The sequence below is a fragment of the Notolabrus celidotus genome, chromosome 10 (assembly GCF_009762535.1).
Source record: "Notolabrus celidotus isolate fNotCel1 chromosome 10, fNotCel1.pri, whole genome shotgun sequence".
In the NCBI taxonomy this organism is placed as follows: domain Eukaryota; kingdom Metazoa; phylum Chordata; class Actinopteri; order Labriformes; family Labridae; genus Notolabrus; species Notolabrus celidotus.
In genome coordinates this window covers 36,705,810-36,724,240 of record NC_048281.1, presented here as the reverse complement: position 1 = coordinate 36,724,240, position 18,431 = coordinate 36,705,810, and the positions used below count along the sequence as shown (strand labels likewise).

General features: G+C 46.8%; 1 protein-coding gene across 2 annotated transcripts; it reads right to left on the bottom strand.

The window, feature by feature from the left end:
- Positions 1 to 820: 820 nt before the first annotated feature.
- On the bottom strand, positions 821 to 15,540 carry etv5a (ETS variant transcription factor 5a). Of its 2 annotated transcripts, none has more exons than XM_034693756.1 (13): positions 15,337 to 15,540; positions 11,312 to 11,451; positions 11,085 to 11,178; positions 10,951 to 10,998; positions 10,565 to 10,615; positions 8,524 to 8,647; positions 8,074 to 8,361; positions 7,395 to 7,720; positions 5,491 to 5,553; positions 5,030 to 5,098; positions 4,431 to 4,600; positions 3,587 to 3,688; positions 821 to 2,858 (listed from the first exon to the last, which is right to left on the bottom strand). In XM_034693756.1, exons 2-13 carry the CDS (start codon positions 11,357 to 11,359, stop codon positions 2,628 to 2,630), a joined length of 1,614 nt encoding a protein of 537 aa, XP_034549647.1. In that variant the 5' UTR covers positions 11,360 to 11,451; positions 15,337 to 15,540; the 3' UTR covers positions 821 to 2,627. The 2 variants fall into 2 exon arrangements, with proteins under 2 accessions (XP_034549647.1, XP_034549646.1); XM_034693755.1 differs by having other exon boundaries at positions 2,256 to 2,858; positions 3,581 to 3,688.
- Positions 15,541 to 18,431: the final 2,891 nt, after the last annotated feature.

Below are 18,431 nucleotides of genomic sequence, written 5' to 3'. Positions count from 1 at the left end.
ACATCCTCATGAATCCATGATCTGAGGATTAAAGAACACCCTTTCACTTAATATTGATTTAAAGGGTTAGTAATGGTAACAATGAGATTAAAAAAAAGTTTATTGGTATTTTTTTGGGTTCTGACACTTTTTGATAATTAAATATGCCAGGAATATAATAAGTGAAATTGATCCAGGAACATTATTTCTGTTCCTGAGAAACAAACATAACAGGAGGGTAAACTGAGTTTTATTCTTAGAACAGTTTTATTTCACCTTACTTTATTTATTTATTATTTGATTGAATGTAGTTTAAGGTTGTTTTGACTCCCTTTGCTGTTGTTGTAGTTGAGTTAGTGGTCTGCCTGCCTGAGGTTGTAGTATCGTCCTGTTCTCTCTTTATGATCTAGAAACCATTCTTATTGTATTGATGTTTTTCTTGTTGTTTCAGAGCTTTATGGAGGCTTTCAGCTCTTCATGTTTCTGCTGTTTGTTCTTTTAATAAGTTATTTACTAAACAACGTCACAAACGGCTGTTATCTAAGCGGTCTCCTCACTTTGGTTTCACTTTTTGCAGCGAGCGGACCGTTTCCTCTCACACAGCTGACCAGATGTTGCTCAAACACTCTGGCCCCGGGTTAAAAGAGAGTAATCATTTACCCAGGAATACAGAAGAGAGTCAGAAGCATGTGACTCCAGAAATCAGCCAGGTCAAGCAGAGTGACTGCCAGACCACAGCAGCCAGTCAGCTGACTAACCGCCTGCACGCAGGAGGAGGAGGAGGAGGAGGAGGAGGAGGAGGAGGAGGAGGGATGATGAAACACACCAGGACTGCAGGCAGTGAAGCATAAAGGACCGTTTATTGTACCCAGTACAGATTATCATAAACTCAGCAGTGTAAGAAACACATTGTGAGGGGAGGGGAGAGGACTGAAGCCTATACATGAGCAGACTCCCCCGCGCCTGGATCCCATGATAAAATGCGTGTCTCGGTTTTTGGCCTTTGCTGGAACTCTGGCATTTTAAAAACACACACATTTCACAGGCCAGATAACGACGACGTCTCCTCCACACGGAGGCCTCTTAAAGACACAGTCTGCAGGAGAAGCATCAGGATCAGGAGGGAGGGGGGTTTAAAAAGGTACATGTCTATTAGAGCCAGAACTATACAGCTTATACATCAAAACAAATGCAGCCTTATAGCAAAAATATATACTTTTATATACGTTTGTCTTTGCCCCGGTTCAGAAACATACAGAAAGAACACAAAAATAAAACTGCAGAGAATATCACAAATATCTTCTTTGTCCAGAGACAGTAAAGCGATATGTTAGTGGACACGTACACCATGCAAAGAGAAGCAGAAGTCTCCGCTCCACCACGACCGCTCGTGATTGGCAGAGAAGGTGTCCAAAAAAAGAAGGTCGTCAAAAAACCCTCCCCTTTGTTTTTTTTCTTGCATGCAACGTCCCGATGCTCCTGCCATACTGGATCATCAGAGGGACTACACAGCCGGGGGGGACCGGAGCACCCGGACAGGAGTACAAAAAGAGGAGCGCACTTCATCAGACAGACTCTTAGGCTTCATGGGAAAATACGAACTCATGTGTGCGTGTCCCTTTTGAAAACAGAGCGCTCGTCATGTCGGTAAAAAAGGACCCAGCAGTGATGAACAGACGTGATACAGAGGAGGAGTGTACTGTATAGATGCTGACCGCAGGGGGGGCGGTCTCTAAAGGGGAAGCAGATACAATCTCTTACACGGGCGGGACGATTAAAGACAGAACATTTACACAAGAGAGAGAGAGAGAGAGAGAGAGAGAGCGAGAGAGCGAGAGAGAGAGAGAGAGACAGAGAGAGAGAGAGAGAGAGAGAGAGAGAGAGAGAGAGAGAGAGAGAGAGAGAGAGAGAGAGAGAGAGAGAGAGAGAGAGAGAGAGAGAGAGAGAGAGAGAGAGAGAGAGAGAGAGAGAGAGAGAGAGAGAGAGAGAGAGAGAGAGAGCAGCCCGACCGACTAGCCTGAAAATACAGCAACGCCCCGAGAACCTGAGAGTCCTGGGTCTCCACGAAATGTAGGAACAGCTGGCATATTTAGAAAGAAAAGAAGTCCTATCTACAGAAAACAAATCCTCCGTGGGGTCAGAGTATGCTGTGTGTTTGTCTTCATCCGTTTCTGCAAATTAAAGCCCTTTAACGGATCTGGAACTTTGACATGTGGTGACATGAGATGAGGGGAGAGGGAACCCGAAAGGCAACCGTAGAATTTAGATTTGAACAATTTAACATTTCTTTGTTTTTATTTTACGAAAAGCAGATTGTCACAAACTCAGAAACGTAACTTCTGTCAGTTCATGTGAAAGTCGTGGTCTGGCTTCGTTTGGTCTTCGTAGCGTTCGGCGGCCCCCCCTTTTTGCTTGGGCGGGGCAGAGCTACAGAGTCCAGTCCACCACTCCCTTCACTGGTTCATGGCGGGTCTGATCCCCTCGTTCGTCGTCAGCTCGGGGAGCTCCATTCTGAAGGTGAGCGGGAGAGGGAGCAGAGAGGAGGTTCCTTCAACGCCGCTCAGCAGGCCCCCGCTCTGGATTGGTAGAGAGCGGGCGTCAGAGGGAGTGTCTTGGCGTGTCGATGTGCGGCGTGCGTCGGGGTGGCGTTAGTAGCCGTAGCCGTCTGGGAAGGGCAGGCCCGCCACGCACTGCTCCGCCGCGTCCAGCAGGTAGGGGGCGGCGTCGTCGTAGTGGGTGAGGGGCACGGTGTCGTCGTCCAGACCGGGCAGGCTGTCCGGGTCCACCTTCAGGTTGGGCCTCTGGTTGTCGGGGAAGGCCATGGAGAAGAGAGCCTCGGGGTCGCACACGAACTTGTAGACGTACCTCTCACCGGCGACCTGAGGGGGGCGACGACAAACACCATTAACTCCACGCTCAAATCTCAAAGATCCTAAAGGTCCTTTATCTCTGAACCAGACTCAGGATTTAAGCTCAGGTCTGATCTGGTTTCTGGTTCTTTAGGGTCCACATGTTTTATAAATAAAGCACCTCCAGCAAATTAAGAGCGCAAAGAGACGCCGCTGAGAGACGCAGCGTCCCTGCAGAGAGGGGGAGTCTTCCTTTATTAAGACCAGACTCCATTCCCAGAAACTCATTTAAAGGGTTTCATTCTGCTGCCGTCACGGCTCGTTGTTGTTTTTCATGTTTGTGTTAGTCACATGATTATTTAGCAGGAAGTGATTCAACCTTTTAAAACTGCAAAGTCACACAATCACTCAAACGAGCGCCACTTACAGCGCAGGACGACAGCTGGGAGGTAACATGAGGATTCTGTGAGCGGTTTAAAAACATGCATATCATCCTTAAAGGTCAGAACTTTAGGATGCATGATGAAGACCTGTTCACCCCTCTGAGGATGAGGTCACGAGGTACCCCAAAATATCTTGAAAACAGGACCCGGGTGAGAAATCAGCAGAACTCTTTGTTAAGACTCGTTTAAACATGTTAATGTGGACCTGAGACATCCAAATAACTGGACTCTGCACTCTGAGGCTCTGATCAAGCTAACGTGGACTCATGGTCTGTCGGGCGGGAAGAGAAAACAAAAGAGAGGACGTGCCTTTACCTTCTGCATGATGCCCTTCTCGTAGTAGTAGCGCAGAGAGCGGCTCAGCTTGTCGTAGTTCATGGCCGGTCGGTTCTTCTGGATTCCCCAACGACGAGCGACCTGAGGAGAGAGACGCAGAGACATCAGCTGTCAGGTCCATATGATATACAAGACTTTAAAGACCAGGTTCAGGATCATCTGATCCCTGTTATTCAGGCTTCTCTGCACCCTTCTCCTCTGCTCTCAGTTTTTCTTTTCAATCCTTCTTTTTGTTTTTTAATGAGACGAACTTTTAAGAGTCCACAAACATTAACTCAATTATCATCCTCATCAGGTAATTATGAAGAATAAACTGAATGCAGCCTCTTTGAAAGATCGCTCCCTTTAAAGGAAATATTTATTTTTTTCTGGATTATTTTTGGACATTTCTATTTTTATCAAAGTTATATTATTGGCCCTTTTTGCCTTTATTTATAGGACAGCTGAAGAGAGACAGGAAATGTGGGGAGTGGAGAGCGGGGGGAAGACATGCAGGAAATGGTCGACCGGCTAGGAATTGAACCGGCGACCCCTGCTGTAGGACTGTATGTGGGGCGCTTAGACCGCTAGGCCACCAGCTGTGCAATTGATGGAGGACTGCAGAAGATGCACAACTTCACTATCTGAATGTAAACTTCCACCTGTACAGTGATGCATTATGTGCACACGATGACCGCTTCTGAACGCCAAGAACCAGCTTCAACGTCTCGGTCACATGGATGTATTTTAAAGAGTCGTAAACAGACGACAGTTTAAAGGTCGTGGGCGCCTTTCCTCCTCCCCCCTAAAGTTCTCCGTCCCGGTGTGTTCGTCTCATACTGACCTCTTCGGGCTCGATGAGCTTGAACTCCATGCCGCGGCCGGTCCAGGCGATGAAGTGACCGTTAGCCGGGTCGTCCAGTAAGGTGACCAGGAACTGCCAGAGCTGCAGGGAGCCGCGGCGCTGGTAGGGAGGACCGTCACGGTACACAGAGGGCTCCTGTTTGACTTTACCTGCAAGACAAAGAAGAGGGAGACATTAATGTTGTGTTTGTTTATTCCTCTGCAGAATGCATCACAACATGTCTGCATGTATTCTGTCTTTAAATGATTCCCTAAGATGTTAAACTGTGGCGTTCAGTAGTTTATAATCTAAGCTCCCTCCTCTCTCTGCACCACTTCTCATTCCTCATCCTCTATTGTTCCAAAGAGACAAAAAGTGGAGCCATGTGAGCGCAGAGAGATGAAAAGAGGCAGAAGGGGAAAGAGAGGAGAGAACTAAAAGTGTCAGTCAGCTTTGCGCTCCATGACGGCCACAGTGTGGTGAGAGATTCCTGCCAGATGGCGACTGTGAAGTGAACTAGCTGTTCATTATGCACCGCGAGCTCCGGCTCTCTGACTGCCCACAGATCCAAACCCTTTCAGCCGTTCCTGCAGACTCACCTTCTAATCTCTCTGGGACCACGCAGGTGTCGTCGAAGTACAGCTGATGATCTCTGTCGAAGGAGAAACCTGCGAAGAAGAAGAAGAAGCAGAGAAAGGAACGATTATGGCGTGGAAACGGAGACGCAGACAGAGCGTGGGAACTTGGCTTTTCTTCTAACATAAAGGCCAGCGGCCACGTTTCCACCCAGAGATCCAAACTGCATGCAAAGCAATATAGCTGGGCAGCCTCCCAAGAGTGGAAGGCTTGTATTGTGCTGAGCCGCTGCCAGCTGCAGCTACACAGCCCCCATTGATAGATTCACTTCCCCTTGAGCTGTCACTTTAACGCCGCTGACCGCTCCTCTCTCCCAGAGCTCTCAGCGGCTCGGTGACTCTCAGGGTCGCACAGGAATGGACTTCACTGACGCGGTAACTCAAAGACCTGAGACTCAAAGAGGGAGACGATCATCTGAACTTACTTTCATGGTTATTCTGGTAGAAGCTCCCCGCTCTCCCGAACGATGACTGACAGTTAGGCACTTCTGTAAACAAAGAAGAAGAGGGGGGGGGGGTAAATTTAGACCAGAGACACCCTCGCTGTCATATCAGATGTGTAATGCATCAAAATCCACCTCGCAGCTGACAGATATATTTGGATCACTGCCATCGTGAGCAGAGATACAGATACAGAGATGTGTGTGTGTGTGTGTGTGTGTGTGTGAACGAGGCTGAAGGAGGATTTCTGACCCGACTAAATGCAGGTATGAAGAAACGATGCTCAGAGAGACGTTCCCTGGAGGTCGGTGGTCTTTAAACGCAGCATCTCTGATTTTAAAGATGCAGATTCTTTAAAAGAGGTCCGTCTCTGCAGGGAGCCAACATGTCTCTGCATCGTCACCTCATTCTAATGTGAGAGAAGGATGCACGATGAACTCCTGGTTTCAGAGTCTCATGAATGTGAGGTGAACTCTGAAGAGGTCAGGTCACCTGGTGGACGTTTGTCCTGCCAGCTGCCGGCTTTCATCTGCAGCTGAAACAGCTGGTCTGAGAGACGCCCGGTCCCCGACACCCCCACAGAGCTCCCATCAGCAGCACACAACATCTCTCTCATGTCCGCCCTGCTTGTAAATAAGATTAGCACCATGGCTGCTGGTTTAAATCTCAATGACAATCGAGTTACAGCAGTCCTCCCCCCCCGAGGGGTCGAGGCCTGCCTTCCGTTTGCGGCGTCTCTGCAGAGCCGTGCCACCCCCGCACATCACTGTCTCCTGTCTGCTGATAAGACCGCCAGAGATCAATCTGCAGCAAGTGTTTCCTCGAGCCCTCGCGTCCTCTCCTCAGGAGAGAGTCTGCAGGAAGTCAGTGAGCACGCAGGGACAGAGACGAGGCGGGACGGCTTCAAACTTGTGTCAGAGCTGATAATCGGTGATTTAATGGACGCTTTAAATCGGCGTCTGCAGAGCGCCCACGCCACCACCGCTGCTGCAACAACATGTTCCGTGTTGGAATGGTGAACACGCACTTCTTCAATCCGCCCAGAGTCGCGAGGCCTGTGTGACGTAGGTATTTAAAGGCCATAAGAAGCTAAGAGGATTTGTCATTACATCACCGCCCGGCCAGCCGGTCACCCACCAGGCAGAGAAGGAGAGAAGGAGAACGAGGGAGCGAGCAGAAGAGATAAAACCAGAGCGGCTGAGTTTCAGGGAAAAGGATGTGAGAGCATCAGAGCGAGGGGACAACAGCTGGGCGTGTGGGCGGTGGGATCAAACAATGCCCCGACAGTCGCTCGGCCTTGTTTGCTTCGTACCACGTGAACAAACAGCCGGCGCTGCCAGGACTGTTTGACGAGGCTCTGTGGAGAGGGACGGGCGCCGTTTGGCTCCGTCTGCGTTCTCCCAGAGTTTCCAGGCTCTGTCTAAATGATGGCGGCGCTGCAGGTCATTAAGTCCTCTGCTAGCTCTGGCCCAGATCTATTCCAGGTAGGCTCAGTGAAGAGGCGCTCTGCACCTGGCTGGATGAGTGACCCATTTACTTTTTGCCCTTGGAGGCTTAGGCTGAGCTGAAAGACCCACTTTTACTTGGCGGTGTGACTCTGGAGGACTGATGCAGATTAAGACTCTGAGCAGGGTGTGTGTGTGAAACCAGCACCTGTGCTTCAGGCCTCTGCTGTGTGCTAAAACTAACAGGCGTGTGTTAGCGCCGCGGACAAACACCGGAGGCACATTCCTCACCTTCAGCTCGCTCTCAAACCGACTCTATCGCTCCTCCACGGCGAGTAACGGAGCAGCACGACTCTCATGACCTCTGACCTTCACAGGTCCGCGTTCGTAATCACGGCGAACACAAACACCTGATTCACTCTGATTAAAAACCTCCTGCTCACCAGAGTCGAAGCAGAAGTCCCGCGGCTCCTGCTTGATGGCCATGGGGTGGAAAGCGGCCTGGCGTGGAGGCCCCTGCGGAGGGACGGGGGGTCCCATGGCGGGGGCGCCCTGCTCGGTGTACCGTGGGTCGATCAGCTCTTGTTTGAACCCCTGGGATGGAGGCACGGCTACCAGCGGCTCGGACATCTGCCGGTGGTAGGGTGGCCGGCTGTCTCGGGGCAGGCTGTTGGTGCTGCTGCTGGGGGGCTGGGGCAGGAACTGAGGGCGGCCTTGGCTCTCTGACGGGGGGAAAGGTAGACATGGCTCTGACATCTGCCTCTGGAACCTGCAGGCGGAGAGAAGGAGGGAGACGTGTGATTGGTTGGAACACTTAGTGAATGCATGTGTTCCCTGTTTGGACTCTGAAGCTGAAAGACGGTCTTTACTTTGTAAAACATGCAAACTAAAAAACACAGGAACATGCAAATTCAAAATAAAGATGAGATCTGATCTCTTCTAACTTGTGTTTTTGGAAGTCACGGCTCATGATGTCAAAGAAAGTTTGTGTGAATGAATGACGGTGCAGATATTTCAAAGTGTGGCGCATGAATCTTAAAGTATGTGGCCCAACAAGTCCCCCAGATTCTGACCCCCCTCTTAAAGCTCTGAAGTCCAGAGAGCGTCAGTGTGAGAGCTCACCTGTGCTCAGGTGTGAAGGTGTTGGCATCCTGGCTGATGGGGGCGCAGGGCACGGCGAAGGGCGGGGTGTGGCTGTGGACTGGGAGGGCCTGCTGGTTGGCGGAGCCGCCGCTCGCTGTGATAGGCTGCTGTACGTGAACTGGACGCGGCCCTGCGCTCTGGTTGGCTACATGGGGGTGAGGAGGCGGGGTCTGCGTTACTGCTGTGCTGGTGGGGCCGCAGGGGGAGACGGGCGTGGAGGGGGGAGTTAATGGCTTGAACCCTGGAGTGGGCTTCCTGTCACAGGCACTGAGGAGGAGACATGAAAGAGACAGGTGATCAGAACGCCGTCCTGATGCCACGTTGTCCTGAGGCCGCTACCCTCAGAACGCCGTCCTGAGGCCGCTACCCTCAGAACGCCGTCCTGAGGCCGCTCCCTCGCTGCAGGTGAGACTCTGAGCGTGAACACACCTGTAGCTGTAAAGGCACTTCTCTCCGTAGGGCATGGGACTCCGGTCCTGGCGGCAGGGAGAGAGGTCTTTGGAGGGGGTCAGCTCTCGTTTGATCTTGGCGGGTGGCGGGCCATGAAACATCACTGCAGAGAGAGGAGAGAGGATAGAGAGAGCGTGAGAGGAAGTCCAGATCTCCTGATTGAAGCCATAAACAGAAGTGCAGCAGTTATCTTAACCACATCTGAACTGATGGAGAAATGGACGTATGGACAGCGTCTCAGCGCTCCCTGGACTGACAGAGACACTTAGCAGCCATTTATAATCCGCCTCTAATGACGGCCGACTCCTCGCTCTGAGAACAGCGTCCGAACTGCTCCGTGCACACAGAAGCTATCAGGCTCCTCGTCTGATCCCCATTAGGAGCGGGCCAATCCCAATAACCCATGAATCAGTGTGGCTGTAATCTAATGGCGATGAATGATTTTCTCCTCTCGTGCTGTAACCATTAGACGCCGGCTGCAGCTTCCGGGGCGCCACATAATAGCCGAGCAGAAACTAGATCCCCGGGCGCAGAGGAGCGGGAGCCAAATAAATCAGCCGCGACGCTGATGGACCCGAGCCGGGCTAACAATGGGGGCACGTGAGCTCCCGTGTGCACGCCGTGGAACCTAATGGCTGGACTGAGACTCCTCACACGGGGGGAGAGTTAATGATGGAGAGATTAGGATGAAAACAGGAGACCCACATGCAGACTCCTCTCTCTCTGTGAGAGAGCAGGATGAGCAGCGGCTGCAGGGGTGTTTGTTTCTCTGCATGAAACCTTCGTTTCCTTTATTTTAAATCATGCACTTTAAGTCTTTACATCGCATGTGCAGGATACAACACTGTCCCGTAAGAAGCCTCATCTTGGATTTGGTTTGTGAACAGAGGTTTTGGAGTAATCTTGCACATTGTCCAACAAATGCATGAAGATGCAACTTCTCCGAGTACCTTTAAACATCATCCTCAAACCCTACACTTCCCTGATGTCGTCCTAGAATCTGAAACAGGAGGAATGCATCGATACGTGTCCACAGAAGGAGCTTCTCCGGTTTGTAAGGAGGTCAGAGAGAAGCTGTTCCCCTCATGTGACGTCCGACTGACTGAAGCTTGGATCAGAAAATCAGTTGGGTGAATGGGCGACTTATATGAGAGAGAGAGAGAGAGAGAGAGAGCAACCTGCAGCCTAGCAACAGAAGCAACCAAACTCCCTCCTCTGTTTACCCCGCACACACACACACACACACACACACACACACACACACACACACACACTAACAGCGTACCTACAAGGTCACTACTACATCCTGCATGAACCCACACAGCCTCAGTCACATGTCGGCGCTCTGCAGCTTGGTGGTCAGTTCTGAGATTTATGAACGCAGAGCTGACAAAGACAAGCAGCAACCACACCCTGTCCTCCACCTCCTCCTACGCACCGGACCAAAACATAAACTCACAGAGTCAGAGCGGAGGGGAGCGGAGGGGAGGAGGGGGGATTGTAAAACGCCCTGTTGGGCTTTATTCAGACGTATCCTCCGGCTGCAGAGACGAGCAGGCTGCCGTGTGGACGAGTGTTCAGGGGAGAGGGTGCGGGTGCAGCTCTGAAGCCGCCCCATCCGCTGGAATCTAGCCCACTTCGGCAGCAGGGCCCGAGTGCGGGAAAGTGTGAAATCAGATTAGAAGCTTGGCTCATGTGATGCCCCATGCCAATCGGCTGATTAAACTCAAAATGGAGGGAGGAGGAGGAGGAGGAGGAGGAGAGGGAGAGTTTCCCAGAGCTGTGTTTTTGGAGGGGAAGGATGGTGGATGGAGAAGTCTCAATAAAAGACGGCAGGACAAGAGTTCTTCTTCTTCTTCTTCTTCAGAGGAGGAGGAGGATGAGGATGAGGAGCCCACGCACGTATTCAGAGATAACACTCCTGATTCTGCAGCTCATGTTTGAAGCTCTAAAATCTCCTAATTGTATCAGAACATGTCGATCAGAGGTGCATTAAAGGAAGATAAGTAAAGATACTCACAGCTATCAGACTGGAAATCTGGGACAAACTGTTCGTCATCAGGCACCTGGGCTGTAAACACACAGGAGAGAAACACACACTCATTAGAGGAAGCCCAGAATCAGAGAAACGCAGGACAGTAAACGTGAACTCAGAGGACGTGGTCAGCGGATTCTCAGGACGAGGACTTTGCTCTACTCGCTCTACTGGATACCAGAAAAACGCAATAATTCACATTCCCTGCAGGTTAATGTTTGATCTGAAGCTCCATTCAAGAGGAGGGAACAAGGAGAGATGTCCTAAAACCTCTCTGGAGGTGTGCAAGATTAAAAATAAGGTCATGCATGAAAGTTTGGTTCTGTGTAAGAGCAGGAAAAACAGTTTAAATGACTTCAATAGGAACTCACCTTCTGCGATCCAGATCTCTTGCAGCTGACTGAGGTCTTGGAAAAGTTCTGTGAACCACAAACAGAGACACGTTGAGCCTTCAGAGCGATCTTTAAAGTGTGTGTGTGAAATCAGAGTGTGTGCACGCCTGTACCTTCTGTGTCCTGGGCGAGCTCTGTGTCCACAAATTTCCTCTTCCTGTCGTTGAGCGGCCTGCTGTGAGACGCTTCCTCCACGTGAGACTTGTGCTGCAGGAGAAGAAGAAGAAGAAGAAGTCAGAACAGAAGAAGAGAAAGGTAAACAGAGCCGTCCAGGAGGAGCGGCGGTGCCATGATGATGAGGAGGAGTCGGTGTGAGGCTGCATGGAGTGCGTCCACTTACACTGGGTGGGACCATGAAGGGGACTTGCTGGTCGTAGAATCCGTCCATGTTATCTGGGTGATTGGGGGGCTCCAATGTTTGAAGGGGGAGGGGGAGGTGTTCGCTTTAAAGCGACAGCGTCTGGGTCACTTTGTGGGTCACTGAAAACACACGAGAGAGAAGAGGAGGGAGCGTTAATGACGAGAGGAGGGAAGAGAAACATCAGGATGAATAAAGAGACGGATATTTAAATCATCAGGAACAGTTTGATGATGAAGAAGATGAAGAAGAAGAAGAGGGGGGGGTTTGTGGGATGAATTTAAAGACGTCACTTCTACTGATTTTCTTCCTGCAAACCAGGGATGCATTTTTGGTTTCAGGCGATTTAAAAAAAAATGAAACTCTAGATTTTCTGTCTAGCTGAAAGTTAAACTGCTTTTATTCCTCTGGTAGTGTCTGACCTTTTGTTACAGGCACATTTCTAGGCTTGTATTTGTTTTCAGAGGCCATAGAATTATATAATGTTTGAATTCAATGTTTTTAGGTTCAGTTTGTGGACATAGAACTATTTATCAACATCTTAACAGTCAGGTTTCAGACTGAAACGCTTCCTTACCACTGAAACAACAGTGACCTTTAATGAGAACAAGTTCCTGTGATGCATGATAAGTATGATTCTCCATTTGTCAAGTTTTTACCATCAAAAAGGGATTTCAGTACAATGACCTTTCATTCCACTACATGGCAGTTTATTATGTGACTTGGCACATTCACAAATAACCACTGTATCCATCTGAATCCACTTTTCAGAATCAGAATCTTTTTTTTAATTTTTTTATTGTAGTTCTTATTCTTATTCCTATTCTGCCTTGTACAAAGAGAGCACAGTTTACTGAAGTCAAATTCCTTGTGTGTTCAAGCATACTTGGCGAATAAAGCTGATTCTGATTCTATGTTAGTATATTGTTGTATTCCTCTGTCCCGTGTTGTAAGCTGCTGTAACTAAAGATTTTCCCAATGGGGAACCAATAAAGTATATCTGATCTTATCTCATGAATATTGTTTCCCATTCCTACCAAGTCTGTTCGGTCACTATGTCCTGCACACTGTACCTTTAAGTGTACCTTTTATTTACTGCTTAATCTGTCATTACCAACTATAAATCACTCCATGTCAACCTGTCACTACTGAAACATTTAATACTGCCTTCTATTTAATTTAAAATTCCATTGTAACATTGTATATATCTAAATTATATTCTAGCTTTTTTGATCTATTTTAATAGATAATCACTATGTTCTGCACACTGTACCTTTAAGGGGAAATTCAGTTTTCCTTGAAAATGTTATTGATGAAATGAAATCAAAACTATTTGTTAGTCATTTATAGATTTCTTTTTTCAGGAGAAAAACACAAAATAGATCAAAATCATAGATTGAGTTTTTTGTTAAAAAAAAAACCATCTGTGATTTTATTCCTGGTCCATATCGCCCAGCCCTACAGTGAACCTCCTTCAGATGAACCAGGATTATAAACTCTGATTCTTTACAGCCCTCATGTCTCCTCTGAAGAGTCAGACACCGCATGCACCGTGAGGCGTTCACGGTCCTCCACATTCTCCCTCCTTTATTTAACCAACAAACAGTGTTTTTAATGGACGCCGTGCAGAGAGGGAGGAAAACAGCACAATGTAAACAACCCTCCGTCATCATGGAACACATGTAACTCAGTTATATAAGCCCCAGCTCTCTGGCCATCTGCAGGCACTAGTTCCCACTGTAATCAGCTCTGAGATCTTTGAGGGAAAGATTTAGAAATGTGACTCTCTCTCTCTCCTGAGTCTGCCTGGAGTCTCTGACGCGCTCAGATCTGACCCGGGACCAGCAGCAGAGAGCTGATTACAGTCTCCTTAAGCCACCAGGACCGGCCAGGACCCGGATCCTTCATGGAGGAGAAAGTTAACTTTAAAGAGGGACACAAGCAGAGCTCTGAATCTGCCCCTGATTCTCACAGCTCCCTGAGATATGACTCACTGCTGACGGATGACGAACACAGGATCGCTGCTGGGCAGTAATTACAGCAGCTCACATCAATTACAACATTAGAGCTGATTGAGGATCCACTCATGTGGACTATCAGAGGTTAACCCGGCATGGGACTCACAGAGAGGGGAACGCATGGACTCATAGAGAGAGGGGTACACATGCACTCAGAGAGGGGTACACATGCACTCAGAGAGGGGTAAACATGCACTCAGAGAGGGGTACGCATGGACTCAGAGAGAGAGGGGTACACATGCACTCAGAGAGGGGTACGCATGGACTCAGAGAGAGGGGTACACATGCACTCAGAGAGGGGTACGCATGCACTCAGAGAGGGGTAAACATGCACTCAGAGAGGGGTAACACATGCACTCATAGAGAGAGGGGTAACACACGGGGGAGATATTAGGATACACTCTGAGAGGGGGAAGTTATTTTTCTGGATTTAAAACAACTGCATCCATTAAAAGAGTTAAATTCAGCTTCAAAATAATAATAATAACTAAATGTGCAGAGTGGTCCCTGAATGCACCACAATAGAAAGTAAGGAGTGTGGGCTGAAAACAAGTCAGCTCTCAAACTTGGCTTCAGTCCAATTTATTAAATTTAACATTTTTAGTTTCAGATTTTTGTAAAGATTAAAGATCCAAGCCACGCAGATATTAAATTTAATAAAGGGCAGATTTAATTGTGGTTTCATATTTAAGAGAGTAAATTCAATGAAGTAAATTATTTACTGTGTAGTTGTTGTTAGATAACCCCGGTCCTTCTTCCTGACATAGAACACTGTTTTATTATTCAGACAGGGAAATACGTTCTCTTCAAATTAATAAGAAGGCTGTTATTAATTATGAAGATTTAATTTAAAGAAATGTTTTTCTGATTTGAAAATCTTTTTTTATTGTTTACAAACAAGACAGAAATAAGGCAAAATGAAACGAAACAGAATAATAATAAATATAATAATTACATATTTTTAAGAATATGTGTGCATGTGCAGGTATGTGTTTGATATTCTTCTCTCCTTCAATTATTTTTGTTCAGTTCCTTTCTGTAAATAATCTGTCAATTCAATTTTTTGTTTGTTTGTTTTGGGATTAAAATATATTTCATTATTTTTAATATTTTCTTCCCCCCTAAATTAAATGTGTTTTTTTATGTTTTGTGAATTAAAAGGCTTGAAAAAAAATCTAGTTAATATTTTTTCTTGCTCTATTATAAAACTAAAAGAAGAAATAAAAAAAGAGTCGTTTGAAGCAAAACGAGTCGAACCGAATGGTTGCGTCCCAAAAAAGAGCCGATCGTCCCAAAAAGACAAAAAGTTCCCCACATGCAGAAAACACCAGAGTTACCCTGCAGTCTGCTCTCAGGCTCTGAACCCAGAGAGAGGGGGGGGAGAGAGAGAGAGAGAGAGAGAGAGAGAGAGAGAGAGAGAGAGAGAGAGAGAGAGAGAGAGAGAGAGAGAGAGGGAGAGGGAAGAGTGAGAGAAGAGTGAGAGAAGTAAACAGCCTGAGTCACAGCTGGACTCTGAATAACTTTTATAACATCCTAAATATTAAAATCTGACAAACTTTCCTGTCCCAGGAGAATAAAGGTGGAGGGGTGAAGATCATCCGACTCCCCCCTGCTGCCTCCCCCCTCTCCCCCTCCTCCTCCCCCCGCCCCTCCCCCACCCTTCCCTGCCTTGTTTTTCTCAATGAAGTGAAACTCGACCCGTGTGGAAACACAGGGGGGGGGGGGGGGGGGGGGGGGGGGGAGGAAAAAAGGCCCCTCCATTCATAAAAATCACAAACAACCCTGAAGAGATAAAAACATCCACGCAGATCAGAATCTCAGCTTCCACACAAAGCTTCCTGCGACAGAACCCCACGGAGGACCAGGTCCACGCAGGACCAGGTCTGATTAAAATGGTTGTCAAAGTCCCTCTCCAGATATAAGATGGCGTTCTTCAGCTCGATGTTAAAAACACAGAAACTTGAGCGTGGAATAAACCCTGCAGCTTACCTTCAGTGGGAGTGGATCCGTCCCTTCTCTGGAGAGGAAGAAGTGTAAATATCCACAGAGAAAGACTCTCAGCGTGTCTGTGTGTGTGTCCGTGGACTCTCTGAGAGGACTCTCTGCTGCTCCTCCGTCGTGTCCTGCGTGTCCGTGGACTCTAACTGCTGCTCCTCCGTCGACGAGCTGTAACGGACTGAGCGGATCGTTAATGGGCCGCTCCGTTTTCCCCAGGGCGCGAGCGGCTCTCAGAGACGCGCTCTGATTGGTCGAGAGCTCCTGTCTGTTATAGCAGCAGCCAATAGCGCGCCGGCAGCTGATGAATTATGCATGACGACTGTTCTGACCAATCAGAGAGCAGCTCAGGACTATTTTTATGAATGGCTGGATTTCATTCACATTTTTTTCAAGCGTCAGAGCCAAGCAGAGTCTCTTAAAGGGCCAGCTGCAGTGGAAATGTACTAAAGAGCCGAGCTGCTGCACACAGAGTCTCTCTCCTGGACTCTAATGATGGATTATTACTCTAAAAGAACAAATTGGATTTTAACTCTACTGTTGGCTTTAACACACTGTGCTGCTCTGAACTCACCATTAATGTGTGAGTTTAAAGTTCCTTATAATGGAACAGAGTCAGCTGAGTGACGCAAATGACTGAGGATTAAGATGGATAAAAGAAGTAGTATTTTAAGGGAGTGATAGAAATTAAAAGATTATATAATTCACACTCTCAGACGTCAAACTTTTAAATGTTACACACTGGAAATGACTTTTTACTTTGTTATAATGATAATAATAAAGTTTATTAATAAAGCACTTATCAAAACAGACGTTACAAAGTGCTTCACATCATAAATAAAGAGAACAAAGCATGTGGGGTGTATGAGCTGGAAAGACAATTTAAGTTGAACAGCTGAATAAAAGATAAAAATCAGTAAAACAAAATAAAAACAACGAGTGAATAAAAGTAGATTAAAAATAAATGTAGCATCGTGGATAAAACAATATTACAGGAAGACCTTTGGATAAAAATGTGTTTTCAGCTGTGATTTAAAAGAAGATCCTGATGCAGCTCTCCTGAGGTCGCTCCACAGTCGAGGAGCCTGAACAGCAAACACTTGGTCACCCTTAGATTTTAACTTTGTGATGGGAGCTTTAAGGAGGTTCCTGCCTGAGGATCTGAGACTGCGCCCGGGCTGGTGGGGTGAGAGCAGATCACAAATATATTCAGGGGCGGTGAAGTGCTTTAAAGTGATAAACCTTAAATCTCTTCTAAAAGCAGTGTTCAGTCATTAAAACAGGAGTCATGCTCTCTCTTCTTGGGTTTAGTTAGAAGTCTTGCTGCTGAATTTTGTACTGTAGTCTATTGATAGATTTTTGAGCATCATTATCCTCATTGAAATGTTTACCTCTGCTCACTCGCCTGCTGTTTTTAATACACTCATTCATAATAAAGCATATTTGCACACAGCCTGATAATCTTTATGCCTTTATCCTTTGTGACTAGAAAGCGAAGACGCAAACATGTGACGGTGAGTCAGAACAACGTGCCACATGCTCTGATAAGATTAGCACAACATGTTTTATAGACATTTACTGTGGCTACAGGATGTAATTAACTTTTAGTGATGAGCTGACATTTCATACAGCTTTATTGGGTTTTAATCCTGTTTCTAATGTTTGAACACCAGTTTGAACTTTACTCAGTGCTTTATTTAGTTAGTATCTTAGTGAGTGTCCTCTCTGCTCATCTGTTTCTATAAGTACTACACAGGATCCTCAGATTCTAAAGTCTCCCCCAATGCAAGCCACAACCTGAAGAGAATAAAGAGCTTTTCTTCTAATTAATAATCTGCATTTTCTCCTTTTATTGATGCTTTTGCCAGCAGTCACTTGTTAGATTCAGGATGCATGGAGAGCATATCCACAGCTGCACTGAAGCAAAGTTAGTCATGTTCACTGAGAAGCCTTCATTAGTCTGGACATGTTTTCAGCTCTGAATTAGATAAAGGAAGGAGAGATGCACAAATGAAACATTAAAAAGAGAGAAATATTCACTTCCAATAAAGCTTCAGACAAAACAATGCTGCAGGGAATTTTATTTACAGTTTTTAAACATTATTTTATTTCTCAGCTGACTTTTAAAGGACAGTTTTGGGTTGTATTGTCTTTATAAAAGCCTGCAGACAGCTGATCAGAGTGCTTCAGGTGGAGGTAGAGAAGTGTGCTGTGCCAGGAAATAGGGCTAAAGCAAGCAGCAAGCGCCATCTTGAATACCTATGATTCACCATGTGGATACATGTAAATAAAGAACCCTCTGGATGCTCTTCATGTGGATACATGTAAACAAAGAACCCTCTGGATGCTCTTCATGTGGATACATGTAAATAAAGAACCCTCTGGATGCTCTTCATGTGGATACATGTAAACAAAGAACCCTCTGGATGCTCTTCATGTGGATACATGTAAACAAAGAACCCTCTGGATGCTCTTCATGTGGATACATGTAAACAAAGAACCCTCTGGATGCTCTTCATATGGATACATGTAAATAAAGAACCCTCTGGATGCTCTTCATGTGGATACATGTAAATAAAGAACCCTCTGGATGCTCTTCATGTGGATACATGTAAATAAAGAACCCTCTGGATGCTCTTCATGTGGATACATGTAAACAAAGAACCCTCTGGATGCTCTTCATGTGGATACATGTAAACAAAGAACCTTCTGGATGCTCTTCATGTGGATACATGTAAACAAAGAACCCTCTGGATGCTCTTCATGTGGATACATGTAAACAAAGAACCCTCTGGATGCTCTTCATGTGGATACATGTAAATAAAGAACCCTCTGGATGCTCTTCATGTGGATTAAATGTCTTAGAGTTCCCTTTTTGCAGTTTAACTTGATTACATAGTATAATAATAATCTTACAGCATGCAGCTGGTGCCCTTTCAGTCCTTTTGGCCCCTGCCCTTCAAACATCCTGAGTATGTCACTGTAACCACAGCTCCTATGAGGAACTTCAGTTTTGTACGTTAACATTTTTTTGACCGTCTAGTTGAAGCTAAATCAAATCTGCTGCAGAGAAAGCAGAACTATTTTTG